Source organism: Macaca fascicularis, chromosome 19, assembly GCF_037993035.2.
Source record: "Macaca fascicularis isolate 582-1 chromosome 19, T2T-MFA8v1.1".
Classification (NCBI taxonomy): domain Eukaryota; kingdom Metazoa; phylum Chordata; class Mammalia; order Primates; family Cercopithecidae; genus Macaca; species Macaca fascicularis.
Genome location: NC_088393.1, coordinates 17,544,311 through 17,568,834, shown reverse-complemented (window position 1 = coordinate 17,568,834; position 24,524 = coordinate 17,544,311). Strand labels below are relative to the sequence as shown.

Genomic DNA, 24,524 nt, shown 5'->3' with positions numbered 1-24,524 from the left:
CTGGAACAGGTCGAGAGGCCCAGGGCTGGGTGTGCATGGCTCTCCCAGAACCTCAGTTTCTTTTTAAGTGTTGGGAGATCTCTAAGCATCTTTTCCCCTACTCCAGGGAGGGCAATTCTTCAAGTCTCATCGGGGCTCTGGGAGGCAGAGGAGGAGGTGCGCAGAGGGCACAGTCCTGGCCGGAGCTCTCAGAGGCCCAGCTGCATGCTCTGGTGTCCAGCTCTGGGCTCAGGGTGGGGTGGGACCACAGTCTGGGTGGCTGGAGCCGCAAGACTCCGAGGTGAAAGGTCACTCCTGGAATAACTTTTCCAGCCGGTTAAAGGTTAACCTGTCCAGAGCCAGAGGCTCGGGCTTTTCCAGCTCGCCAGCCCGGACTTCGCATACAAAGGGTGCTTAATAAATGCTGGTCAGGCGGGCCCCAGCCCCGGTTCTGGGGGATGGGGTGAGTTGGAGGTGGCGGCAGCTGCGAGGCTCCAGGGCGCCTGGAAGAGACATCTGCAGTCCAGCCGGCCGCCAGGCCAAGCCCTTTCTGCAAAGCACAGAAAGAAAAGGAAATGAAAAGGGAAAAGGGGCAGGCCCCCGGCAGGGCTGGTGGGCATGCCTGTCGCCTCCAGCCGCGCGGGGCGGGTGGGCGCCCTGCCCCCGGAGGCCAGAAATTCTGCAGAGGGGCTCCCTGACCTCGCGGCCCCGGCCAGCCGGTCTCAGACCACAACATCCCTTCCCCCTGGAGATTCCGGGCACCAGGTGTTAACCCGAGCAGAGAAAGGGTGGGGTGGGGGTCAGACGCGGCGACTTTCTGGAAGAGGAAGCAAACACAATCTAGGATGTGTGTGTGTGTGTGTGTGTGTGTGTGTGTGTGTGCGTGCGTGTGTGTCTCATGCGCGCGTGTGTCTTGCGCAGGGGCGTGCCCCCCCCGGGTGCCACTGGCCCCCCATCATTGCTTTGCCGGGAACGGTGGGGTGGGGGGAGGTTCCGAGGGGCGCCTCGAGGGTGATCGAGCGACCCAACGTCCAAGGCCAGAGGTGGAGGGGAGGGCCTTGGACAGACATCTTGGTGAGGCTCGAGGAAGGGCAGAGGGCAGGCGCGGTTCAGGCTCCCGCCGCGGCCCGGCAGGGGTTAAGGCTGAAGCCGGGCGAGGGCGAGGGCGGGGGTGCGGGGGGGAGGGGCAGAGGGAGGCGGAGGAGGGTCAGGCCCCGCGGCCCCGCGCTCGGCCCCCGTCCCTCCCGCCGGCCCGTTCGCCGGGCGCCGCGCGCGGCCACCCATGCCCTTATAAGGGCGGCCGTCGCCGGGGCAACGAGCGCCCGCCCCCAGCCCGCGGCGCGCGCCCCTGCCCCCGCCCCCGCCCCCCGCCCGCCCCGCGAATGGAACGCTGTGTGTCAAACCGGCCGCAGCGCGAGGCCGGCGCGCGGGGTCGGCGGCGGTGGCGGCGGCGAGAGCGAGGCTCGGGCTCAGGCGCAGGCCCAGGCCAGGCGGGAGCGGCCGCAGCGGGAGCGGCAGCTCCAGAGGCGCCGGCCCAGCGGCCCTGCAGGCCCGGAGCGGCAGCCGCGGGCGCCGGGGGACCCAGGGGGCGCGGCGACCGGCCCCGGCGCGCACCCGCCGCCCCTCCCCCCCCGTCACTGGCGGCCGCGCAACTTGCGGCCAAACTTTCCCCCCGGCCTCCCGCGCTCGGATGGCTGCCCGCTGAGTTGGCCGCAGCCCCCGGGCGAGCGGCGGCCAGGCCAGAGGACGCCCCCTGCGCGGCTCGGGCCGGGCCATGGCCCGCGCGCCCCCGCCGGGGCCCCAGGGCGGCGGGACGCGAGTCCTTTGGGCCCCTGGCCCTCGCCTCTAGCGCGCCCCTCCCGGCCCCGGGCCCGGCCCCGCGCACGCGTGGGAAAGTTGGCCTGGAACCGGCCCGACCAGTTCCGCCCGGGCGCGCGGACCGGCCGCAGGAAGTTGCTGCAAAACTTTTTTGGGGGGTGCAGCCCGTGTCCCCCGTGCGCCGGGGCCGGATGCGCGCAGCGTAGGGTCCCCCGGGCCGAGAGGGGTGCCCGGAGGGAAGAGCGCGGAGGGGGCGCCCCGGCCCCGCTGCCCTGGGGCTATGGCCATGGTGACCGGCGGCTGGGGCGGCCCCGGCGGCGACACGAACGGCGTGGACAAGGCGGGCGGCTACCCGCGCGCAGCCGAGGACGACTCGGCCTCCCCCACTGGTGCCGCCAGCGACGCCGAGCCGGGCGACGAGGAGCGGCCGGGGCTGCAGGTGGACTGCGTGGTGTGCGGGGACAAGTCGAGCGGCAAGCATTACGGTGTCTTCACCTGCGAGGGCTGCAAGAGCTTTTTCAAGCGGAGCATCCGCCGCAACCTCAGCTACACCTGCCGGTGAGCCCCCCATCCGCGCGCCGCCGCCGTGCACCCCGCCCCGGCCTGGGGCAGGCCTCTGACCTGCTCGGTCACCTTGGGCCTGGCGCTGACCTTCCCTGGGCCTCCACTGCCCCCTCTGAGATAGGGGCACAGCACCCGCCTCCCGCATTCCATGGCTGGGATTGTGTATACAGTCGGCGCTGCATCATTGCAGGTTTCCCCCCATCAGGTGGTCCCTGGAGGCTCTTGCCCCAGTTACTTGCTTCTCCTTCCCCCCTGCTTTTCTCTGGGGAGGGGTCATCTCCGCGCTGGGGTGGGGGTAGGGGTGCTGTCAGGGGTGGCAGCCCAACCCCAGGGCACCCGTTCTCGGGGATCCCAGCGCGCGGGATGCCCTCGAGGGAATCGAACGTGGAACTTGGACCGTGGAGCTCGAAGCGTCCAGGGGCCATTGTCTGCGGCCGCGCGGATCGATACGGCGCGCCCTTGGGGTCAAATATCACTTCCAAAGTCGCTGTGGCTACGGAGGCGGCAGACGGAAGGAGGCTGGGGTGGCACGGGGCGGTCTTCTTCGAGTGAGGGGCCCAGCGGTGGGGGTGGGGGTGCGAGCTGGCCTTGCCCATCCCGGGGAACCCCTCTGGGCTCACTCGGAGCCTTGGGTCACCGGAAATCGCCACTGGAAGGCCGGCAGGGCCACCGGAATTGACTGAAACGTCCCCCTCCCCCAGGGGTGGGTGCAGACCTGGGGCTCCTGGAAAAATCTCTTAAACTTTGGGTGTCTCTGAGACGGGCAGGGAGTGAAACGTTTCCGAGCAGGATCGCTGGGCTGTCCCAGGTCGGAGACCTCTCTGGCAGGGCGTGGCCTTTCTAGCTGTTCGGGCGGAAGGTCCCCAGGGAAAGCGATCGGGGTTGTCCAGCTCTGGAGTTCTTTTCTCACTGTTCCCGGGCGAGCATCCGATCTGTCCGTTTATAAGCCCCTACTGTGCATCCCAGGAACATGCAGGGTGTCTGTAGAGCCGGTCTAGACGGTCCCATTTCCCAGCTGCACAAAACAGAGGCCCAAAGGCCCAGAAAGAGGTCCTGGTGCCTGCTTTGCGTTGGACATGGAGGGACCCTGCCCGAGTTGGGGCTTTGCAGGGGGGAACTGTGGGACCAGGTAGGGGACCGCTGAGTTCGGATCGGGGTGCCCCCAGGGAGAACGGCTGATGGAAGGCTTGTTGGCTGAGGCCACCAAATAGGGCCTCAGGTACCCGCGGGTGGAGTTTGACCCCAGGTCCCGGGTCAGGGCTGGCCTGGTGTGACCATGTGTGGCGGAGCTGCCTTGCTCCCTCCTCCAGCACAAACTGGGCCACTAGACTTTGGCCTCATTCTTGCTGCTGGAAAACCGGCTTCTCTCCCGTCATGTCTTTAGGGAGGGGAAGGGAGGGGGCTCAGGCAGTTTTGGGGTCCCAGGGGCTTCCTGAGGGTGGGGTCAGGGAGCACCAGTTTCGGCGGGGATTGGGGGGGGGGCCTTGCTTGGAGCTGGCAGGTTTGTGCTGTGTGAGTTGTGTGACCTGGTGAAGTCACCATTCCATTCTGAGCTTCAGATGGATTTAGCAGGGTCTCGCTGGGGCCCATCCTGGGTGGTTTGATGCCAGCCCCTGCAGAGAGACCCCAGCTCCAAGTCTAGCTCCTGAGAAGCCCCCAGTCTGGAGGAGACACAATGAGACAGATGCCCCAAGCCTGCGGGATCTGGGGTCCCAGGGAGACAGCAGAGGCTCTGCCTGGAGGAGGCTAGGGGACATGAGCCTTGAAGCATGGAGTTGGCAGGTGGAAGAAAGGCCACAGGGGCATGCCAGTGTGTGGCCCAGACAAAACATTTAGTGGCAGACTGGGGGAGCTGTGCTGTAAGAGGGGACCGCGCAGCCATGGGAGAAATCATAGCCAGGTGGGCCTGAAATGCTGGCTGAGGGTGATGGGGAGCCTTGGAGGGTGTGTGAGCAGGGGAGGGCTCTGATCAAATTGGACTGGAGGTCAGAAGCTCAGGGAGGAAGCTGAGTTGGGCCATGGGGTTGGGCAAAAAAAGCATGCACTCTTTAGGTGGGATAACAGGAAGAACTTAACTGCTTCCCTCCTTGGAGGGACGGATCTGTCCCAATTCTACAGCTGGGGAAGTTGATACAGAAGGTTCAGGGCCTCCCCTGAGGTCAGGGGAAGTTGATACAGAAGGTTCAGGGCCTTCCCTGAGGTCAGGGGCCCCTGAGCCGGGCCTCTCCCTGCCTGCAGGGCCGCCCCAGGCCAGGCCGTTTCCACCCGGCTGCCCTGGATCCTCCCACCACCCTGCGGCTGGGCTTTGTTCTGGTTCTGCCTGAGCTCCCTCTGCCCTAGTGGGGCCTCTTCCCAGGGGCTCAGCGGCTGGTGCTGCGGGACCCAGGCAGTGGTTGGGGGTTAGGGGAGGATGGGGGTGTTGGGGAGATGGGCTCAGAGCCTCAGCTTTCCTAAGTTGGGTTCCTCGCCTGGGGTCTGGGTCTTGACACTGTCCCCCGTGAACCCCTCTGACCCAGTCCATCCCATATAGGACGGTATCTGGCCTCCCATTTTCAGATGAGGAAACCAAGGCTCAGTGGGGCAGTCACCACCTGAGGGGTGGGGCTGGGTGTCTGCAGCTGAGATTCATCTGGGTTTTGTTTTGTTTTTGAGACGGAGTTTCACTCTTGTTGCCCAGGCTGGAGTGCAATGGTGCGATTTCGGCTCACTGCAACCTCTGCCTCCTGGGTTCAAGCGGTTCTCCTGCCTCAGCCTCCCAAATAGCTGGAATTATAGGCATGCGCCACCACGCCTGGCTAATTTTGTATTTTTAGTAGAGACGGGTTTTCTCTATGTTGTTCAGGCTGGTCTTAAACTCCCAACCTCAAGTGATCCGCCTGCCTCAACCTCCCAAAGTGCCGGGATTACAGGCATGAGCCACCGCATCCAGCCTTTTTTTTTTTTTTCTTTTTTTTTGAGGCAGAGTCTCACTCTGTCGCCCAGGCTGGAATGCAGTGGGTCAATCTTGGCTCACTGCAACCTCCACCTGCCCAGTTCAAGCGATTCTCCTTCCTCAGCCTCCCAAGTAGCTGGGATTACAGGCATGCGCCACCACGCCCAGCTCGTTTTTTGTATTTTTAGTAGAGATGGGGTTTCACCATGTTGGCCAGGCTGGTCTTGAACTGACTTCAGGTGATCCACCCTCCTCCGCCTCCCAAAGTGCTGGGATTACAGGCGTGAGCTACCACAGAGATGCATCTGTTTAATTCCCTTAAGTGAGGGTTCTACTCTGTGACTGTTTCTGCGTATCCCCTGGGTGGCCCCAGCTGGGACCCCACAGGTAGTTGCTCCAGGCGCAGGCCTTGGAGAGCCCCCAGCTCCCGGTGGCAAGAGACCAGGGGAGTCCAAGGGAACGGGCCAAGGGGAGAAGGTTCTGGGGACATTTGAAGAATAAGGCCTGGACCTTCCTGCTTGGGGCTGATCCAGGACGGGGAGCTCACCTCCTCCAGGGTGGGGCCCCCTGTCTCATCCCTGCAAGAGGCAATGGTATTCACTGAGGGCTGACCAGGAGAATCTCGAGCTTGCATAGGGGTTGGGTGGTCCTCCCAGAACACAGCAGTGGGGCCTTCAGGGCAGAGGACCCGAGTGACTTTGTTTACTTATTCATTGGTGTGGGCTTTGTGTGGGTGATAATGCAGGGGCCCCACAGACCACTAGCCTCTGGCCTGACCCCTAGTTAACTCACAAAGCCTAGCTTTCTGACCATGTCGTCTCTGCCTTCACATCATTTTGGGGACAGTGACCCTGCTCAGCCTGACAGTGACCAAATAAAATGAAACCCTTTAGGCCTCCATATTTGTGTATTTCAGCCGTTTTGCTCTGGCTATACTCTGTCTGTGGGATCACCCCTCCAGTCACCTGGAGAACTCCTATTCATCCTTCAAAACCCAGTGCCAATGTACCCTCCCTGGGGTGCTCATCTGCTTTTCCACAGATTCCGCTTCATCCATCACCACCCATCCAGGTTATCCTGTCTGCTTTGCAGACCTGCAAGCTGAGCTCCTGTACCCCTTCGGGGCTACCTTCCCAGTCTAGAGGGCCCCTACTAGTATTTCTGAGGGGCAGCCTCCAAAGGCAGCTCATAGGCTGGTTGGGGGAGGAGGACATGGGGGTCTCAGGGAGCCCTGGCTTCTGTGTGCCCCCAGGTCTAACCGTGACTGCCAGATCGACCAGCACCACCGGAACCAGTGCCAGTACTGCCGTCTCAAGAAGTGCTTCCGGGTGGGCATGAGGAAGGAGGGTGAGTACACACTGGGGACACACTGGGGACGATCACAGCAGCTAGGGCTGGGGTGAACAAACAGCTTCTTCCTCCCTTTTTCCCTCCCTTTCACAGGGGTCTAGGTGCCTCAGGGGGTGGGGCCCAGCGCCTGCTAACCTCATTACCACTGATCCCTTGATCCAGTGGGCTGTGGTCTGGCCCTAGGCTGGAGGAATCCAATTAGGATCCCTGGCCCCCTGGTTGCTGCCGTGGAGCTGAAGAGGCCAGGGACGCCCCACAAGGGACTTTCCCCAGCCCCATTCTCTTGCAGGAGCTCCCCTCCCCAGTTACCCCCGAGTCCGGCCTCAGAGGCCGGTTCCCTGGCCCTGACACCTTGGTGACCTCTTGTCTGCTAGCGTGGCCACTGCTTTCTGAACAAGGATGTGTGTGTGTGGTATTTTTTTTTTATTTGATTTGCTTCCCCTCCACCCTTCACCCATGCTTTTTGTTTGCCCAAGGCAGGAACTCTGCCTGATTAAGGCAAAGGGCAGCTTACCCTTTCTCCTGACCCGGGGCACTGGGAGCAAGAGTGAGGCCCAGCTGTCCCTGCTCAGGGAACCTGGGTGGATGGGCGTATTCTGGGCCAGTGGGCCTAGAACTCTGTCAAACCCCCTTAGAATTCAAGTAGAACCCAGAGATTTCCATATGGATTTCTAGGGTTCAGGAATAGAATCTAGCCTATTGGTGGCTCACGCCTGTAATCCCAGCACTTTGGGAGGCTGAGGAGGGCGGATCACGAGGTCAGGAGATCGAGAGCATCCTGGCTAACACGGTGAAACCCCGTCTCTACTAAAAACATAAAAAATTAGCCGGGCGTGGTGGCGGGCGCCTGTAGTCCCAGCTACTCGGGAGGCTGAGGCAAGAGAATGGCGTGAACCCCGGAGGTGGAGCTTGCAGTGAGCCGACATCGCGCCACTGCACTCCAGCCTGGGCGACAGTGAGACTCCGTCTCAAAAAAAAAAAAAAAAAAAAACCAGCCTATTGGACGAGATCTCCTGTGCTGGGTTTCAGGTTCCTCTGGGGACTGCGTCGTGGGCCAGGCTGGCAGTTCTTTCTAGTGTCTAACCTGAGCCTCTCTTGCTTTGAAATTTTTTTTTCTTTATTTTATATTTTATTTTATTTTATTTATTTTATTTTGAGATGGAGTCTCGCTCCATCTTCTAGGCTGGAGTGCAGTGGTGTGATTTCAGTTCACTGCAGCCTCTGCCTCCCGGGTTCAAGTCATTGTCCTGCCTCTGCCTCCTGAGTATCTGGGACTACAGATGCAGGCCAACACGCCCAGCTAATTTTTGTATTTTGTTTTGGTTTGTTTTTGAGACGGAGTCTCGCTCTGTTGCCAGGCTGGAGTGCTGTGGCTGGATCTCGGCTCACTGCAACCTCCGACTCCCTGGTTCAAGCGATTCTCCTGCTTCAGCCTCCTCAGTAGCTGGAATTACAGGGATACGCCACCATGCCCGGCTAATTTTTGTTTTTGTTTTTTTTTTTTGTTTGTTTGTTTGTTTGTCTGTTTTTGAGACAGGGTCTCGCTCTGTCGCCCAGGCTGGAGTGCAGTGGCCGGATCTCAGCTCACTGCAAGCTCCACCTCCTAGGTTTACGCCATTCTCCTGCCTCAGCCTCCCGAGTAGCTGGGACTACAGGCACCCGCCACGTCGCCCGGCTAGTTTTTTGTATTTTTTAGTAGAGACGGGGTTGCACTGTATTAGCCAGGATGGTCTCGATCTCCTGACCTCGTGATCCACCCGTCTCGGCCTCCCAAAGTGCTGGGATTACAGGCTTGAGCCACCGCACCCGGCCTGTATTTTTAATAGAGATGGAGTTTCACTATGTTGGCCAGGATGGTCTTGATCTCCTGATCTCATGATCTGCCTGCCTGGGCCTCCCAAAGTGTTGGGATTACAGGCATGAGCCACCGCGCCCGGCCTAATTTTTGTAGTTTTAATAGAGATGGGGTTGGCCGGGTGCGTTGGCTCAAGCCTGTAATCCCAACACTTTGGGAGGCCGAGGCGGGTGGATCGCAAGGTCAGGAGATCGAGACCATCCTGGCCAACATGGTGAAACCCCGTCTCTACTAAAAATGCAAAAAAATTAGCCGGGTGTGGTGGTGGGCACCTGTAGTCCCAGCTACTCAGGAGGCTGAGGCAGGAGAATGGCGTGAACCCGGGAGGCGGAGCTTGCAGTGAGCCGAGATCGCGCCACCGCACTCCAGCCTGGGCGACTGAGCAAGACTCCGTCTCAAATAAATAAATAAATAAATAAATAGAGATGGGGTTTCACCATGTTGGCCAGGCTGGAGTCTCCCAACTCCTGACCCCAGGTGATCTGCTCGCCTCAGCCTCCCAAAGTGCTCGGATTATAGGCATGAGCCACCCCACTCGGCCGCTTTTTAAATTTATTTTCTAGAGACAGGGTCCCACTGTGTGGCCCAGGCTGGTCTCGAACTCCTGGCTTTAAGTGATCCTCCCACCTTCGCCTCCCAGACTACTGGGATTACAGGAATGAGCCACCATACTTGGCCTAAAGCTGTTGTTTTTTGTCTAGGCCTTGGTGGGAGAAGCTGAGAGAGGCAGCTGAGGAGCTTTCTTTTAAAACTGATCCCTCCCTGTGGCCCCTTTAAGTTTGGGGGTAACTTTCTTGGCCCTGCCCCCACAACATGGATTTTGCCTCTACTTGTCTATTTTACCTGATATCCTCATATATCTCAAGTCATGGCCTCAGAGCAAACAGCCTTGCCAGAAGTCTCCAAAAGCCTCGGGTGGAAATATGTATGATGACAGCTCATGCTTTTTTTTTTTGAGACGGAGTCTCGCTCTGTCGCCCAGGCTGGAGTGCAGTGGCCGGATCTCGGCTCACTGCAAGCTCCGCCTCCTGGGTCCACGCCATTCTCCTGCCTCAGCCTCCCAAGTAGCTGGGACTACAGGCGCCCGCCACCTCGCCCGGCTAGTTTTTTGTATTTTTAGTAGAGACGGGGTTTCACTGTGTTAGCCAGGATGGTCTGGATCTCCTGACCTCGTGATCCGCCCGCCTCGGCCTCCCAAAGTGTTGGGATTACAGGCTTGAGCCACCTCGCCCGGCCAACAGCTCATGCTTTAAGCACAGTCCTGCCTCAGGGCCTTTGCATGTGCTGCCTGGAGTGCGCTTTTTCCAGATCTGTACATGGCGCCCTCCCTAACCTTGCCTTCAAGGTTTGCTCAAACATCACCTCCTCAGGGAAGCCCTCCTGATCCCCCTGTATTTGACGCCATCTGCCTTGTTCTTTTTTTGTTTTGTTTTTGAGAGGGAGTCTTGCTCTGCCAGGCTGGAGTGTAGTGGCGCCATCTCAGCTCACTGCAACCTCCTCCGCCTCCCGAGTTCAAGTGATTCTCCTGCCTCAGCCTCCTGAGTAGCTGGGATTATAGGCATGTGCCACCAGGCCCGGCTAATTTTTTGTATTTTTAGTAGAGACGGGGTTTCACCGTGTTAGCCAGGATGGTCTCGATCTCCCGACTTCTGGATCTGCCCGCCTCGGCCTCCCAAAGTGCTGGGATTACAGGCGTGAGCCACCGCGCCCAGCCCTCCCTTGTTCTATAATTTGCTTACACCCAGAATGTCCATTCCCTGTGGGCAGGTATTTTTGTCTATCTTGTTCCCCAGCGCGTAGACCAGGGCTTGGTACACAGTAGGTGTTCAATAAATGGTCCTTGGCTTGAATTACCATCTATTTAGCCCTTCCTATGTGGCAGGCATTATTTTAAGTTACATCGATTCTCATTTAATTCAGTGATTGGTGACATCATTTTTTGAGACAGGGTCTCACTCTGTCACCCAGGCTGGAGTGCAGTGGTGTGATCATAGCTCACTGCAGCCTTAAACTCCTGGGATGAAGTGGTTCTCCCACCTCAGCCTCCTGAGTAGCTGCAATTATAGGCGTTCGCTACCATGCTCGGCTAATTTCTTAATTTTTTGTAGGGATGGGGTCTCGCTATGTTGCCCAGGCTGGTCTCGAACTCCTGGGCTCAAGCCTCAGCCTCCCAAAGTGCTGGGCTTGCAAATGGGAGCCACTGTCTGCATTTTACAGATGAGGAAACTGAGGCACACAGCAGATTGGTGAGGCCATCTCTCAAGAGAGCAACAGAGTTGTGATTGGGATTTGAACCTCCACAGTCTGGGCTAAAGAGCTGGAGAGTGGTTTGGGGAGGAGTGAACAGAAAGTGCAAAGGTCAGCTGGGCGCAGTGGCTCACGTCTGTAATCCCCGCACTTTGGGAGGCCGAGGCGGGTGGGTCACGAGGTCAGGAGATTGAGACCATCCTGGCCAACATGGTGAAACCCCGTCTCTGCTAAAAATACAAAAATTAGCAGGGCGTGGTGGCAGGTGCCTGTAATCCTAGCTACTCGGGAGGCTGAGGCAGGAGAATCACTTGAACCCGGGAGTTGGAGGCTGCAGTGAGCCGAGATCATGCCACTGCACTCCAGCCTGGTGACAGAGTAGAACTCCATCTCAAAAAGAAAGAGAGAGGAATAAAGGAAAGGGAAGGAAAGAAGGAAGGGAGAGCGGGAGGGAGGGAAAAAAGAAAAAGTCCATAGGCCCTGGGGTGGGAATGTGGCCATGTGAGGGAGTGGTGGCTGCTCACAACCTAGTGAGCAAAGGGGGAAGAAGCTCCCTGGAGGACCGGGGAACCACTTTTGGGCCTCGTCCGCCTGTCCTCATTTGACAGTTGACTTAGACTCAGGGACCCCTTGGAGCGGGCTTCAACCCGGGTCCCGGCTTCTCCGCTCAGCGCTGTTCGCCCCCGGATTCTGCCCGCATTCCCCTCTGGTGTTTGCTGTATGCAGAGTTGACCTGGAGTTCACGGAGGTGATGAGATGGGGCATGCCAACTCATTAAAGCTCATTAATTAGTCTGCTGGCAACCAGCCCAGTCTGCCCTGCCACCCTGCCCACCGCGGCACAAGCCAGGCAGGCACGTGGCCAACCCTCTGCCTCTTTGTGCCTCAGTTTCCCTTTTCTCACCCACCTGCTCACTGCGGACATGTGCCCAAGTCAGCAGCAGGGCCTCCCCGCTTCATAAGCAAGGCTACTGATGGCGACTAATGTTTACTGAGGACCTACTGCAGCCCCCCCAGGACACCTCCCTACTGTGGGTCCCCCCCAAACCTTCCCTGCATTGTGGCCTCTGCAGGGACCCAGACCGGCCCTCAGGGGTCATCATCTGGTGGGGAGGGGATGGAAGGTAGAGAAATGATCCCCGCTCCATAGGAGACAGCTAGTGCTGGGTGGGTATTGATTTCTTGCTTTGGGGACCAGGCTGGCCAGGGTCCCCAAGTCCACCTTGGCCCATCCTCAGCTCTGGGAACCCCGTGACTAACAGATGGAGGCTCCAAAAGGTTTATTAGATGCTCCTCCTTGTCCCCAGGAGCTGGGGGTGGGGAGTGGTGGCTGGACCTGGACAGGGGCTCCTGGACCCTGACTTTAACCAGCCTGGTGCCCATGGGGTGGGGTTAGGTGTTCTGGGAAAGGCTGGGCCTGGGGGCTTTGGAGGGGAGGGCCTGAGTGACCCCTTAATGACTTTTGTCTCCCTTCCCCGTTATTCTCCTTACTTTTCCTACCTTGTCCTTCCCTACCTGCCCCGCCCCCCATGTCTCTCTGGGCACCTACTTGGCCCCTCATTCCTTCCCCTCTCTTCTGTGCCTCTCCTCTCTCTATACCCCTCGCTCCCCTTCCTGTCTGCCCCATCTCCTATCTCCATTCCTCCCGGCCTTCTGTGCCCCGCCCTCCCCCATCTCCTGTCCCTCCCTCGTTTCCTGCTGCGGCCACCCCCTCCCCCCCCCCCCCCCCCCCCCCGCCACCCGCATCCCCTCCCGCCCGCATGTCCCTCCTGTCCCTGCTTCCCGCAGCGGTGCAGCGCGGCCGCATCCCGCACTCGCTGCCTGGCGCCGTGGCCACCTCCTCGGGCAGCCCCCCAGGCTCGGCGCTGGCGGCGGTGGGGGGCGGCGGAGACCTCTTCCCGGGGCAGCCGGTGTCCGAACTGATCGCGCAGCTGCTGCGCGCTGAGCCCTACCCTGCGGCGGCCGGACGCTTCGGCGCAGGGGGCGGCGCGGCAGGCGCGGTGCTGGGCATCGACAACGTGTGCGAGCTGGCGGCGCGGCTGCTCTTCAGCACCGTGGAGTGGGCGCGCCACGCGCCCTTCTTCCCCGAGCTGCCGGTGGCCGACCAGGTGGCGCTGCTGCGCCTGAGCTGGAGCGAGCTCTTCGTGCTGAACGCGGCGCAGGCGGCGCTGCCCCTGCACACGGCGCCGCTACTGGCCGCCGCCGGCCTCCACGCCGCGCCCATGGCCGCTGAGCGCGCCGTGGCCTTCATGGACCAGGTGCGGGCCTTCCAGGAGCAGGTGGACAAGCTAGGCCGCCTGCAGGTCGACTCGGCTGAGTACGGCTGCCTCAAGGCCATCGCGCTCTTCACGCCGGGTGAGTCACGCTCCGAAGGGGGCCGCGGGATGGGGGGACCCAAGGGAGGTTAGGAGGAGGGCAGCCTAGACCCAGACTCCAGCCACCATAGCGCCCCGCTCGCTGCCTAGGCCTGGCGCCCTGCAAGCTCCGTGAGCGAACGCTCATGGGTGGCCATAGAGGGGTGATGTAAGCAGTGGGACACAGTGACACCCCCACTGCGTGATTCCAAGACTCTTGGAGAACTCTGAACCCTGGACCCCAGACCCCTCTTCCTGTTCCCAGGCTCCCTGAGACCCCCTACTCCCTCACCAAAGGTCTCTTCACGCTCAGTGAGCACTGATAGCACAAAGTTAGGGGAACGTGGGAGGGACGGTCCTAACCCCGTGTTTCTCGCCCCCTCTGGCCCCCAATGCCTGATTACTGGGCTCTCAGGGCAACCTGCAGGTAGCCAGGATTGTAGGGATCTGGGTAGGGGCGTGGCTCGGAGGCCCCTCCCATTGAGGGGCGGGGCAGCCCCAGAACCTTCATAACCATCAACTATCGAGCAGTGCTAGCCCTATCGTATTCCAGCGACTGGCGGTGCAGCCAGCTTTTTTTTTTTTCCCCACTTTATTTTTTTATTTGTATTTCTATTTTTTGAGACCGGGTCTCACCCTTTCACCCAGGCTATGGTCCGAACAGGGTTCACTGCAGCCTCGAACTCCAGGGCTTGAGCAATCCTCCCTCCCACCTCAGCCTCTTGAGTAGCTGGGACCACAGGCGTGCACCACCATTCCTGGCTAATTTTGTTTTAAAAGTTTTCTGTAGAGACACGGTCTCACCATGTTGCCCAGGCTGGTCTTGAACTGGGCGCAAGCAGTCCTGCCTCAGCCACCCAAAGTGCTAGGATTACAGGCGTGTGCCACCATGCCTTTAGACAAAGATCTTTCCAGTGTGTCTCCTGGGAGTTCTTTCACCTACTGGAAGCCTCTAGATCCCATCAGAGGTATCTTTGGGGCTAGGAACCAGATCCAGGCTACTCTGGGAGGTGGCTTTCATTTGATAAATACGGTTTTGGTCCTGCAAGGTGGCTCAGGCCTGTAGCCACCGCACTTTGGGAAGCAGAGTTGGGAAAATCGCTTGAGCCCAGGAGTTCCAGGCTCCAGTGAGCTCTGATTACCACACTGCACTCGAGCCTGCGCCAAGAGTGAGACTGCGTCTCGAAAATCAATCAATATGGCTTTATTTATTGTTTTCTCAGAAGATTCTTCTTGGCTTCCCATCGTCTCGGGTCTCTCTAGAGGCTGCCACATTCTCTCACACCACAGGCCCTTCTGGGCTCTGTCTTCCTCATCAAATTCCCTTCCCAGCCCCACCTTCCCTGCGAGCTTCCTTAGAACCTGTCTCGTTGGCCAGGCCGCTGGCTCTGTAATCCCAGCATTTTGAGAGACCGAGGTGGGGAGATTGCTTGAGATCAGGAGTTCAAGACCAGCCTGGCCAACATAGCGAAACCTGTAAAAATACAAAAATTAGCTGGGTGTGGTGGAGCGTGCCTGTAATGCCAGCTACTCGTGAGGTTAAGGCAGGAGAATCACTTGAACCCGGACGCGGAGGTTGCAGTGAGATCGTGCCACTGCACTTCTACCTGGGGGACAGTGTGAGACTCCATCTTTTTTTTTTTTTTTGAGACAGAGTCTCACTCTGTCACCCAGGCTGGAGTGCAGTGGCGCGATCTTGGCTCACTGCAAGCTCCACCTCCCGGGTTCACGCCATTCTCCTGCCTCAGCCTCCCGAGTAGCTGACACTACAGGTGCCCGCCACCTCGCCCGGCTAATTTTTTTTGCATTTTTAAGTAGAGACAGGGTTTCACTGTGTTAGCCAAGATGGTCTCGATCTCCTGACCTCGTGATCTGCCCGCCTCGGCCGAGACTCCATCTTAAAGGAAAAAAATTAGGCCGGGTGCGGTGGCTCACGCCTGTAATCCCAGCACTTTGGGAGGCACGTGCCATCACACCGGGCTAATTTTATTTATTTATTTATTTAGAAACAGGGTCTCCCTCTGTTGCCCAGGCTGGAGTGCAGTGGCACGATCTTGGCTCACTGCAACTTCCGCCTCCCAGGCTCAAGCGATCCTCCCATTAGCCTTCTGAGTAGCTGGGACTACAGGCACATGCTACCATGCCTGGCTAATTATTCTTAATTATTAGTAGAGATGGAGTTTCACCATGTTGGCCAGGCTGGTCTTGAACTCCTGACCTCAAGTAATCCACCTGCCTTAGCCTCCCAAAGTGCTGGGATTACAGGCGTGAGCTACCGTGCCTGGCCCCAACTAATTTGTTTTTGTAGAGAAGGGATCACACTGTGTTGTCCAGGCTGGTCTCAAATCCTGGCCTTAAATGATGCTCCTGCCTCGGCCTCCCAAAGTGCTGGGACTGTGGCCGTAAGCCCTCATGCCCAGCCCCCTGTTCTTACCCACAGTTGCAAGTGGTAGCCCCTAGTCACCCCTGTGGGCCCTGTGTTCTCTGGCTGTCTCCCACCCTGCCTGACTTACCTTTGTCCCCCTAGATGCCTGTGGCCTCTCGGACCCGGCCCACGTGGAGAGCCTGCAGGAGAAGGCACAGGTGGCCCTCACCGAGTATGTGCGGGCGCAGTACCCATCCCAGCCCCAGCGCTTCGGGCGCCTGCTGCTGCGGCTGCCCGCCCTGCGCGCAGTCCCTGCCTCCCTCATCTCCCAGCTGTTCTTCATGCGCCTGGTGGGGAAGACGCCCATTGAGACACTGATCAGAGACATGCTGCTGTCGGGGAGTACCTTCAACTGGCCCTATGGCTCGGGCCAGTGACCGTGACGGGGCCACGTGTGCTGTGGCCAGGCCTGCAGACAGACCTCAAGGGACAGGGAATGCTGAGGCCTCGAGGGGCCTCCCGGGGCCCAGGACCCTGGCTTCTCTCCTCAGACTTCTATTTTTTAAAGACTGTGAAATGTTTGTCTTTTCTGTTTTTTAAATGATCATGAAACCAAAAAGAGACTGATCATCCAGGCCTCAGCCTCGTCCTCCCCAGGACCCCTGGCCAGGATGGAGGTAAGGGATGGAGGGTCCAATCCTGGGACAGCCTTGTCCCTCGGCACCCCAAGCATGAACTTGTGGGATGGTTGGGTTGGCTTCCCTGGCATGATGGACAAAGGCCTGGCGTCTGGGCCGGAGGGGCCGCTCCCGTGGGCAGGGGTAGCTAGCGTGTGCCAGGCAGATCCTCTGGACACGTAATCTATGTCAGACACTACATGATGACTCAATCAAGGCCAATAATAAAGACATTTCCTACCTGCACAGCCTCCCTGGTCTTTTTTTTTCTTTTTTGAGACAGAGTGGTACTTCGTCACCCAGGCTGGAGCGCAGTGGCGCGATCTCGGCTCACTGCAACCTCTGCCCCACAGGTTCAGGTGATTCTCCTGCCTCAGCCTCCCCAGTAGCTGGAACTACAGGCACCCACCACAATGCCCAGTTAATTTTTTTTTTTGTATTTTTGGTAGAGATGGGGTTTCACCATGTTGACCAGGTTGGTCTCGAACTTCTGACCTCACGTGATCCACCACCCCTGCCCTTGGCTTCCAAAAGTGCAGGGATTACAAGTGTGAGCCACCGCGCCTAGCCTCACTTAATTATTTTTTTTGGTCGGCTCTTAATCTTTTTTTTTTTTTCTTTTTGCGATGGAGTTTCGCTCTTTCACCCGGGCTGGAGTGCAGTAGTACAGTCTTGGCTCACTGCAACCTCTGCCTCCCGGCTTCAAGCAGTTCTCCTGCCTCAGCCTTCTGAGTAGTTGGGATTACAGGTGTGCACCACCACATTCAGCTGATTTTTGTACTTTAATTAGAGATGGGGTTTTGCCATGTTGGCCAGGCTGGTCTCGAACTACTGACAGGTGGTCCACCTGCCTTGGCCTCCCAAAGTGGTGTAATTATAGGCATCAGCCACCAGGCCCTTAATCTTGTTTGGGCTCCGATGTCCTTGGGAGAAACCTCTGAGGCCAGTCCTGTCACATGATCTCAGGCCAGCCAATCAGACCACCATTCCGTGGGCCACAGCAACTGGTTTATGGAGGGCCTGAGATTCCAAACTAGCCAGTGAGATTCCACAGCAGGATTTGGAACTGGGAGAATCTAATTAAAGCAGAGCCAAGGATGGAAGATCAATTTCCCAAGATGCCTTTGGAGCCCCTGGATCAAGCCATACCTGAAACCCTCAGGTGTTTTAAGTTCTATGAACTCAGTCGTCCCCCTTTTGTGCCTGAGTCAATCTGACTTCAATTTTTTTTTCCTCACATGGAACTAAAAATCTGTTTCAGAGATTGACGTTTGGGAGGCAGGGACCTAGAAGGCCAAGACTTTGAAATGTGGGCTTCACTGGGTGATACGGAATCATGTGGGGTACCAGGGACTCTCCCGTCCCAGCCTCGGGAGTCTGTGGCACCGCTCTGTGGTGGGAAAGGCACCTGTGGAATTGGGCACCAGAGCTGTAGGGGGGCAGAGAGAAAGGGCCCGAATGGTGGTGGGGGTGGCACCTCTCACTGATGTGCTGTCAAGCAGAGGCAAGTCCTCCATCAAAGATGCCCTTCTGTAGCCAGGCGTGGTGGCAGGAGCCTGTAATCCCAGCTACTTGGGAGGCTGAGGCACGAGAGTCACTGGAACCTGGAAGGCGGAGGTTGCAGTCAGCTGAGGTTGCACCACTACACTCCAGTCTGGGCGACAGAGGGAGACTCTGTCTCAAAAAAAAAAAAAAAAAAAAAAAGATGGCCTTGTGAAAACAGCAAGGGAAGAAGTCAAATCTGTCACGCTGCTTGCTGGGCCAGTGCTCAGCCCTTATGCAGCCCCAGTTTGCCAAAATGGTCCCCAGTCTCCCCATGTCCATCTTGAAGACAGCCTTGGAAGATGAGAGATTAGGCCCCTCCTGTGGAGTCGGTGAGGGTCTCTTGTGGGCAGGTTCCCAGAAGGGAACTGAGGCAGGGGCGGGATGGAGAGGACACCTGGTTCCCATTGAAGGCTGCACTGGGTTCTGCATTAGGCCAGGGTTTCCCACAGTGTCCCGTGAGTGAGTGGGTCCATGTCTACAATCAAACTGGACAGCAAGGTCCCATTTATCTAATGCATGGGACATCTGAGGGTTGAGTGAGACCATGGTGTCCTGCTGTTTGGCCCCAGGCCAGAGATCTGGATGTCTGTCCAAGGCCTGACTGCCGAACTCCTACTTTTCCTACAAAACCCTACCCACATGGCCCTTCCTGCAAGACGAGATCTTGAGCCTCCCTGGCTATTAAGACTCTGCTGGGCAGCTTTCTGTTACTGGACTCAGGGCTATCTTCCCCAGACTAGGGCCTTCTTGAGGACAATCGTGGTGGCTCAGTGGTTGACACTGTCTTCCCTGCATGTAATTGGTCTTCCTGGTTGCTTCTGTCCCCTGTGGCTCCCTTGGGAGACTAACAGAGCACAGCTTCTGGTCTGCTGTTACATGGCCCCCATGGGGAGACTGGCTCCACCTGTGCCCCACCCGTCACAGCCAGGGCCTGGGATGGGTCGGACACTGGAAGGCCCTCCCCCTAGGCCATGCATATGGATGTGCCCACACAGTGCCTGGGGTCAGCTGCTGTCCTGAAGTGCCCAGGGAGACACAGAATGGAGGAATCCAGCTGGGTGTGGTGGCTCATGCCTGTAACCCCGGCACTTTGGGAGGAGGAGGTGGTGGGCAGATCACTTAAGGTCAGGAGTTCGACACCAGCCTGGCCAACATGGTGAAACCCCGTCTCTACTAAAAATACAAAAATTGGCTGGGCACGGTGGCTCAAGCCTGTAATCCCAGCACTTTGGGAGGCCGAGACGGGCAGATCACAAGGTCAGGAGATCGAGACCATCCTGGCTAACACGGTGAAACCCCGTCTCTACTAAAAAATACATAAAACTAGCTGGGCGAGGTGGCGGGCGCCTGTAGTCCCAGCTACTCGGAAGGTTGAGGCAGGAGAATGGCGTAAACCCGGGAGGCGGAGCTTGCAGTGAGCTGAGATCCGGCCACTGCACCCCAGCCTGGGCAACAGAGCAAGATTCTGTCTCAAAAATAATAATAATAATGATAAATAAATAAAATAAAAATACAAAAATTAGCTGGGCGCAGTGGCAGGTGCCTGTAATCTCTGCTACTCAGGAGGCTGTAGCAGCAGAATCACTTGAACCTGGGAGGCAGAGGTTGCTGTGAGCCGACTGCACTCCAGCCAGGGCAATAGAATAAGACTCCAACTCAAAAAAAAAAAAAAAAGTGGAGGAATCCATTTGTCTGGGGTGCATTCATGGCCTCCTGCAGGGCTTCCAGGCTGAGCCCACTCCCTTTAGGTGGACCCCAGCATGGCATCCCTTGGATCTTCCAGAAGGCTGTTCTACCAAGACTGGCGTCCTAGCGATCTTGTCTCCATTATTAGACCCACAGAAACTCTTGGTCCCAGCCAGGCAGGGTGGCTCACACCTGTAATCCCAGCACTTTTGGAGGCTGAGGTGGGCGGATCATTGGAGGTCAAGAGTTCCAGACCAGCCTGGCCAACATGGTGAAACCCCGTCTCTACTAAAAATACGAAAATTAGTTGGGTGTGGTGGCAGGTGTCTGTAATCCCAGCTACTCGGAAGGCTGAGGCAGGAGAATCACTTGAGCCAGGGAGGCGGAGGTTGCAGTGAGCCGAGATCATGCCACTGCACTCCAGCCTGGGCAAGAGCGAGACTGTCTCAGAAAAAAAAAAAAAAAAAAAAAAAACAACTTTTGGTCCCTGGTGTTCCCCGGCAAGCCTGGCCGAGGACGTGACGCTGGATGTTGGCCTCTAACTGGAAGGCAACTTGAGGCTCTTGGGGGAGAGAGAACCCCCATTAAGGGTTCAAACCCTACCCAGAGATCCTAGACAAATCCCTTTTGTGGAACCTTTTTTTTTTTTTTTTTTGAGACAGAGTTTCACTCTTGTTGCCCAGGCTGGAATGCAATGGCAAGATCTTGGCTCACCGCAACGTCCGCCTCCAGGCTTCAAGTGATTTTCCTGCCTCAGCCACCATAGTAGCTGGGATTACAGGCACGCACCACCACACCCAGCTAATTTTTTTTTTTTTTAAAGTAGAAACGGGGTTTTACCATGTTAGCCAGGCTGGTCTCGAACTCCTGACCTCAGGTGATTTGCCAGCCTCGGCTTCCCAAAGTGCTGGGATTACAGGAGTGAGCTACAGTGCCCAGCAGGAACCTCATATTTTTTCTCCTCTGGAAATGAAGGAACAATTTTGTGGTGATGGCTGGGTGCAGTGACTCATGCCTATGATCCCAGTACTTTGGGAGGCTGAGGCAGGAGGATTGCTTGAGCCCACGAGTTTGAGTCCAGCCTAGGCAACATAGACCCCATCTCTACAAAAAATAAACAAAATTAACCGGGGCGTCATGGTACATGGCTGTGGTCCCAGCTACTCAGGAGGCTGAAGTGGGAGGATTGCTTGAGCCTGCGAGGTTGAGGCTGCAGTGAGCCATGATCGCGCCACTGCACTCCAGCTTGGGCGACAGAGTGAGACACAGTCAAAAACAAAAACAAAAAACTTTTTGTATGCATGACAACTGAGTGAAATCAGAAGTGTTAAGTAATTATACTCAGTAGGTGTCTAATATATGTTTATTTCACTGGGATGGAGAGCAGGCCCTACTTCCAGGGAACAGGTTGAGATCTGGAGTCCCTATAGGGTCAAAGCTAGAGGGCCCAGAGGAGGAAGACCTGGAAGGCCTTCCTGGAGGAGGAGCTGTCAGCGCCGAGTCCAAAATGAAGAGGCATTTGCAATCCTGGAGAAAGCTACCCCTGGTAGGGGGAGCTGCAAGAGGAAAGGCTGAGGAGATACCAAGAAAAGCAAGGGGCCTGCATCCCCATGCAGCCCTCTGCCCATCTGCAGGGGCACTCAGAAGTACACAGAGCCCTCGCTGTCTCCTTGGTCATTGAATTTCTGGATCTGAGTCTTGAGATGCCTCAGTTTACCCTTCAGGTAGTGGCAGCGAGCCTGCTTGTCCAGGAAGCCAGGATCCTAGGCAGGGGGAGACCCGGAAGTCCTTGCAGCAGTCTGCCCTGTGGCCCTCAAGCTGCTCAACCCTCTGCCTTTCATTCTCCGAGCCTTAATTTTCTCTCCTTGAAACTGGGCACAGGCAACTGGGTGAGCTGGGTGAGGTGGCTCATGCCTGTAATCCCAGCAGTCTGGGAGGCCGAGGTGGGCGGAACACTTGAGGTCAGGAGTTCTAGACCAGCCTGGCCAACATGGTGAAACCCTGTCTCTACTAAAAATACAAAAATTTGCCAGGCGTGGTGGTGAGCGCCTGTGATCCCAGCTGAGGCAGGAGAACCGCCTGAACCCGGCCGGCTGAGGTTGCAGTGAGCTGAGATCTTACCACTGCACTCCAGCCTGGGCGACAGAGCGAGATTTTGTCTCACAAACAAACAAACAAACAAAAAAACCGACACAGGCACCCCAGCCTCACAGAAGTCTCGGGGTGCAAGACCAAGCTGTGGGATGCAAGACTCACCGTTCGCTTCTTCTCAAACTCCCTCCAAACCCGGGCTGCAACTTGGGCCTCCTTCTGCAAGGCGAGGAGTAGAAAGGGGGTTTAGGGAGAGTTGAACTCAAGGAGGGATGGGGAAACTGAAGCTCAGACACACTAAATGCCCATCTAGTGGGGACTTCAAGGGCTGACCTAAGCCATGTGTCGTGTGGCGCCCAGCCAACCTAGAGTAGAAAGAGTCCCAGAAATCTGGATCCAGTGGGTGTCCCACAGGCTTGTGTCGGGCCACTCAGAAGGGCTGTGGGGCAGGGCTTTCTCCCCAGTGCTGACCTGGCTTTGGGGTGGGGGCAGGGAGCTCAGCAGGGCCTCCAGCTGCCTGAGCTTTGCCTGTGCACACCCCACCTCCCGCTGGAGCTCCACGAACTCTCCGTACTGGTCCTGGAACACTGCGGCGTAGCGGCTCCGCTCCCTCTCACTGCTCACCGGTGGGTACTTACTACCAGGTTGAAGGGGGTCAGAATGTGAGCGTAAAGAACCCCACCCTTTCCCCCAGTCAGTGTAATTTGCTTTCCTTTGTCCATGCCGGGCCCCTACTAAAAATGTTCCTTTTCTCCTCGTCTTTTTATTATTATTATTATTTTATTTATTTATTTTTTTTGAGACGGAGTGTCGCTCCGGAGTGCCGTGGCCGGATCTCAGCTCACTGCAAGCTCCGCCTCCCGGGTTCACGCCATTCTCCTGCCTCAGCCTCCCGAGTAGCTGGGACTACAGACGCCCGCCACCTCGCCCGGCTAGTTTTTTTGTATTTTTTAGTAGAGACGGGGTTTCACCGTGTTAGCCAGGATGGTCTCGATCTCCTGACCTCGTGATCCGCCCGCCTCGGCCTCCCAAAGTGCTGGGATTACAGGCGTGAGCCACCGCGCCCCGCCTTTATTATTATTTTTTGAGATAGAGTCTTGCTGTGTTGCCCAGGCTGGAGTGCAGTGGAGCGATCTCGGCTCACTGCAACCTCCACCTCCCGGGTTCAAGCAATTCTCCCACCTCAGCCTCTTCAGTAGCTGGGATTACAGGCATGCGCCACCATATCCAGCTAATTTTTGTATTTTTAGTAGAGACGGGGTTTCACCATGTTGGCCAGGCTGGTCTCGAACTCCTGACCACAAGTGATCCACTCACCCCACAAGGGATCCTTTTCTTTTTACTCTTTGGTAAACTCTTATTCAACTGTCAAAGCCCCAGCCTCAGTGCCCCTCTCTGATCTCAGGCATGAAGAATCACATGGGGGACACTCACAGCTCATAGTCGGGCACTGGGTGGGGCCTAGGCTTATGCCCCTTAGGGATGGCTCCAATAGGCTTCTTGGCATCCAGGAGGGCCTGGGAGAGCAGCTCATCCTCAAACACAATCTTCCTGGGCTTTGCCTTGTGGGGTCCCGGCTGGGGCTGGCACGGAGGGCGGGGGGCGCTGGTTTTGAGGCCTCCAGGCGCCAGTCCTTGCAGCTGCCACAGGAATCGTGGTTTGGAGTTAAATCGGGGTGTCGGGAAACCGGAGTCCTTCAAACTGGGGGGACTAAATCTTTTGCCTAGAGGCCCGGCCTGGGGACCCCCTCCCGGTCAGGCTCACCGGGGGCCCAGGCCCAGGCGGGTGAGTCTGCAGGTGCCCCCGGGAGCCGCGAGTCTTTGGGGGCTCCTGGGTGGGCATCGGCCTCCGGGAGAAGCAGCTCGTGGGTTTCCGGGCTGATGGGCGGGTCCTGCGGGGGGTGTCGTGTCCCGCGCGTGGCGGGGGTGGTCTGCAGGCGGCCTGTGGGTGGACACGCGGAGAGGACACGCCTGGCGACGCGCACGGAGAAAGGACGCGCGGGCAGCACGGCCCGAAAGCAGCCAACTCTCACCCAGCGGGAGCAGAGTTCCCCAGCGCGGCCTCTATTTGCATAGACGCACGCGATTGGTCCGCAGCGACCTCCAGACCCCGCCCACGACTGCGTAACCCAAAAGAGCGCTATGTAAACGAGCTCTGACGTCGCCGCGCAGCCTGGGACCTGCTCTAGTTAACCCCCGCGCTGCCGGAGCCTCGCCCTCTGGGGCACGCGGAGCCCACGGACAACCGCGCCCGAGGAGCTCCCCGGGACCTCCGCCCCACCTGTAAGGCCGTCCGGCTGGCTACCGCCCCGGGTCACCTGTCCCAGCGTCTGGAGCTCCGAGCCTGGGTCCGCTGTCAGAGAGGCACTTCCGTCCCAGTTGTGCATTTACTGCAGGACGGACCCGACCAGCGGGGTCGCTCGGCAGGGCAGTGGGGCGGGGTCTGACGGGAGGGGGCTGGGCCTGACGGCCTGGGGGCGGGGCTGACCTGGCTGGGCGTGGCCACACACCTTCGAAACGTGGCCGACTCCGACCTCGACTCTCAAGTTTGTCTGATAAAACGGGATGGTTTTGCAAATTTAAACTTATTTATTTTTTCAGCAATTATATGAAAAAAAAATTTAACAAGAGCCTCGCTTGCCCAGGCTGGAATGCAGTGGCGTGATCTCGGCTCACTGCAGTCTCCGCCTCCCGGGTTCAAGAGTTCTCCTGCCTCAGCCTCCCGAGTAGCTGGGACTACAGGCGCCCGCCAACACGCTTGGCTAATTTTTTCTATTTTTTAATAGAGACGGGGTTTCACCGTGTTAGCCAGGATGGTCTCGATCTCCTGACCTCGTGATCCGCCCGCCTCGGCCTCCCAAAGTGCTGGGATTACAGGCGTGAGCCACCGCGTCCGGCCTCTCACGTGTACTTTCAAAGTTGAAAATACTGACTACTCAGGCCAGGCGCGGTGGCTCACGCTTGTAATCCCAGCATTTTGGGAGGCCGAGGTGGGCAGATCATGAGGTCAGGAGTTCGAGACCAGCCTGGCCAACATAATGAAACACCGTCTCTACTACAAAA

The 24,524-nt window shown here is 57.9% G+C and overlaps 2 protein-coding genes across 8 annotated transcripts; one reads left to right on the top strand and one right to left on the bottom strand.

The window, feature by feature from the left end:
* The first annotated feature begins 1,357 nt into the window (after positions 1–1,357).
* Positions 1,358–16,386, top strand: NR2F6 (nuclear receptor subfamily 2 group F member 6). The gene is made up of 4 exons (XM_005588355.5): positions 1,358–2,355; positions 6,546–6,640; positions 12,533–13,099; positions 15,626–16,386. Exons 1-4 carry the CDS (start codon positions 2,078–2,080, stop codon positions 15,898–15,900), a joined length of 1,215 nt encoding a protein of 404 aa, XP_005588412.1. The 5' UTR covers positions 1,358–2,077; the 3' UTR covers positions 15,901–16,386.
* OCEL1 (occludin/ELL domain containing 1) lies at positions 14,281–23,909 on the bottom strand. Of its 7 annotated transcripts, XM_074026332.1 has the most exons (7): positions 23,780–23,909; positions 23,227–23,403; positions 22,897–23,102; positions 21,934–22,099; positions 21,628–21,681; positions 17,618–17,814; positions 16,908–17,216 (listed from the first exon to the last, which is right to left on the bottom strand). In XM_074026332.1, the coding sequence occupies exons 1-6, from the start codon at positions 23,846–23,848 to the stop codon at positions 17,635–17,637; spliced, it is 852 nt and encodes a 283-aa protein (XP_073882433.1). In that variant the 5' UTR covers positions 23,849–23,909; the 3' UTR covers positions 16,908–17,216; positions 17,618–17,634. The 7 variants fall into 7 exon arrangements, with proteins under 7 accessions (XP_073882436.1, XP_045236679.2, XP_073882433.1 ...); XM_074026335.1 differs by lacking the exons at positions 16,908–17,216; positions 17,618–17,814 and adding an exon at positions 14,281–14,572 and having other exon boundaries at positions 23,743–23,909; XM_045380744.3 differs by lacking the exons at positions 16,908–17,216; positions 17,618–17,814 and adding an exon at positions 14,281–14,572.
* Between the last annotated feature and the right edge of the window lie 615 nt (positions 23,910–24,524).

Excerpts from the sequence above, each read along its gene's own strand:
- OCEL1 (XM_065535172.2), bottom strand. The coding sequence starts at position 23,848 with ATGCACAACTGGGACGGAAGTGCCTCTCTGACAGCGGACCCAGGCTCG. Across the intron at positions 23,404-23,779 it reads AGCTCCAGACGCTGGGACAG|GCCGCCTGCAGACCACCCCC; the intron begins GTGACCCGGGGC and ends GTCCACCCACAG. Across the intron at positions 23,103-23,226 it reads CGCCTGGGCCTGGGCCCCCG|CTGCAAGGACTGGCGCCTGG; the intron begins GTGAGCCTGACC and ends TTCCTGTGGCAG.
- NR2F6 (XM_005588355.5), top strand. The coding sequence starts at position 2,078 with ATGGCCATGGTGACCGGCGGCTGGGGCGGCCCCGGCGGCGACACGAAC. Across the intron at positions 2,356-6,545 it reads AACCTCAGCTACACCTGCCG|GTCTAACCGTGACTGCCAGA; the intron begins GTGAGCCCCCCA and ends GTGTGCCCCCAG. Across the intron at positions 13,100-15,625 it reads CATCGCGCTCTTCACGCCGG|ATGCCTGTGGCCTCTCGGAC; the intron begins GTGAGTCACGCT and ends TTGTCCCCCTAG.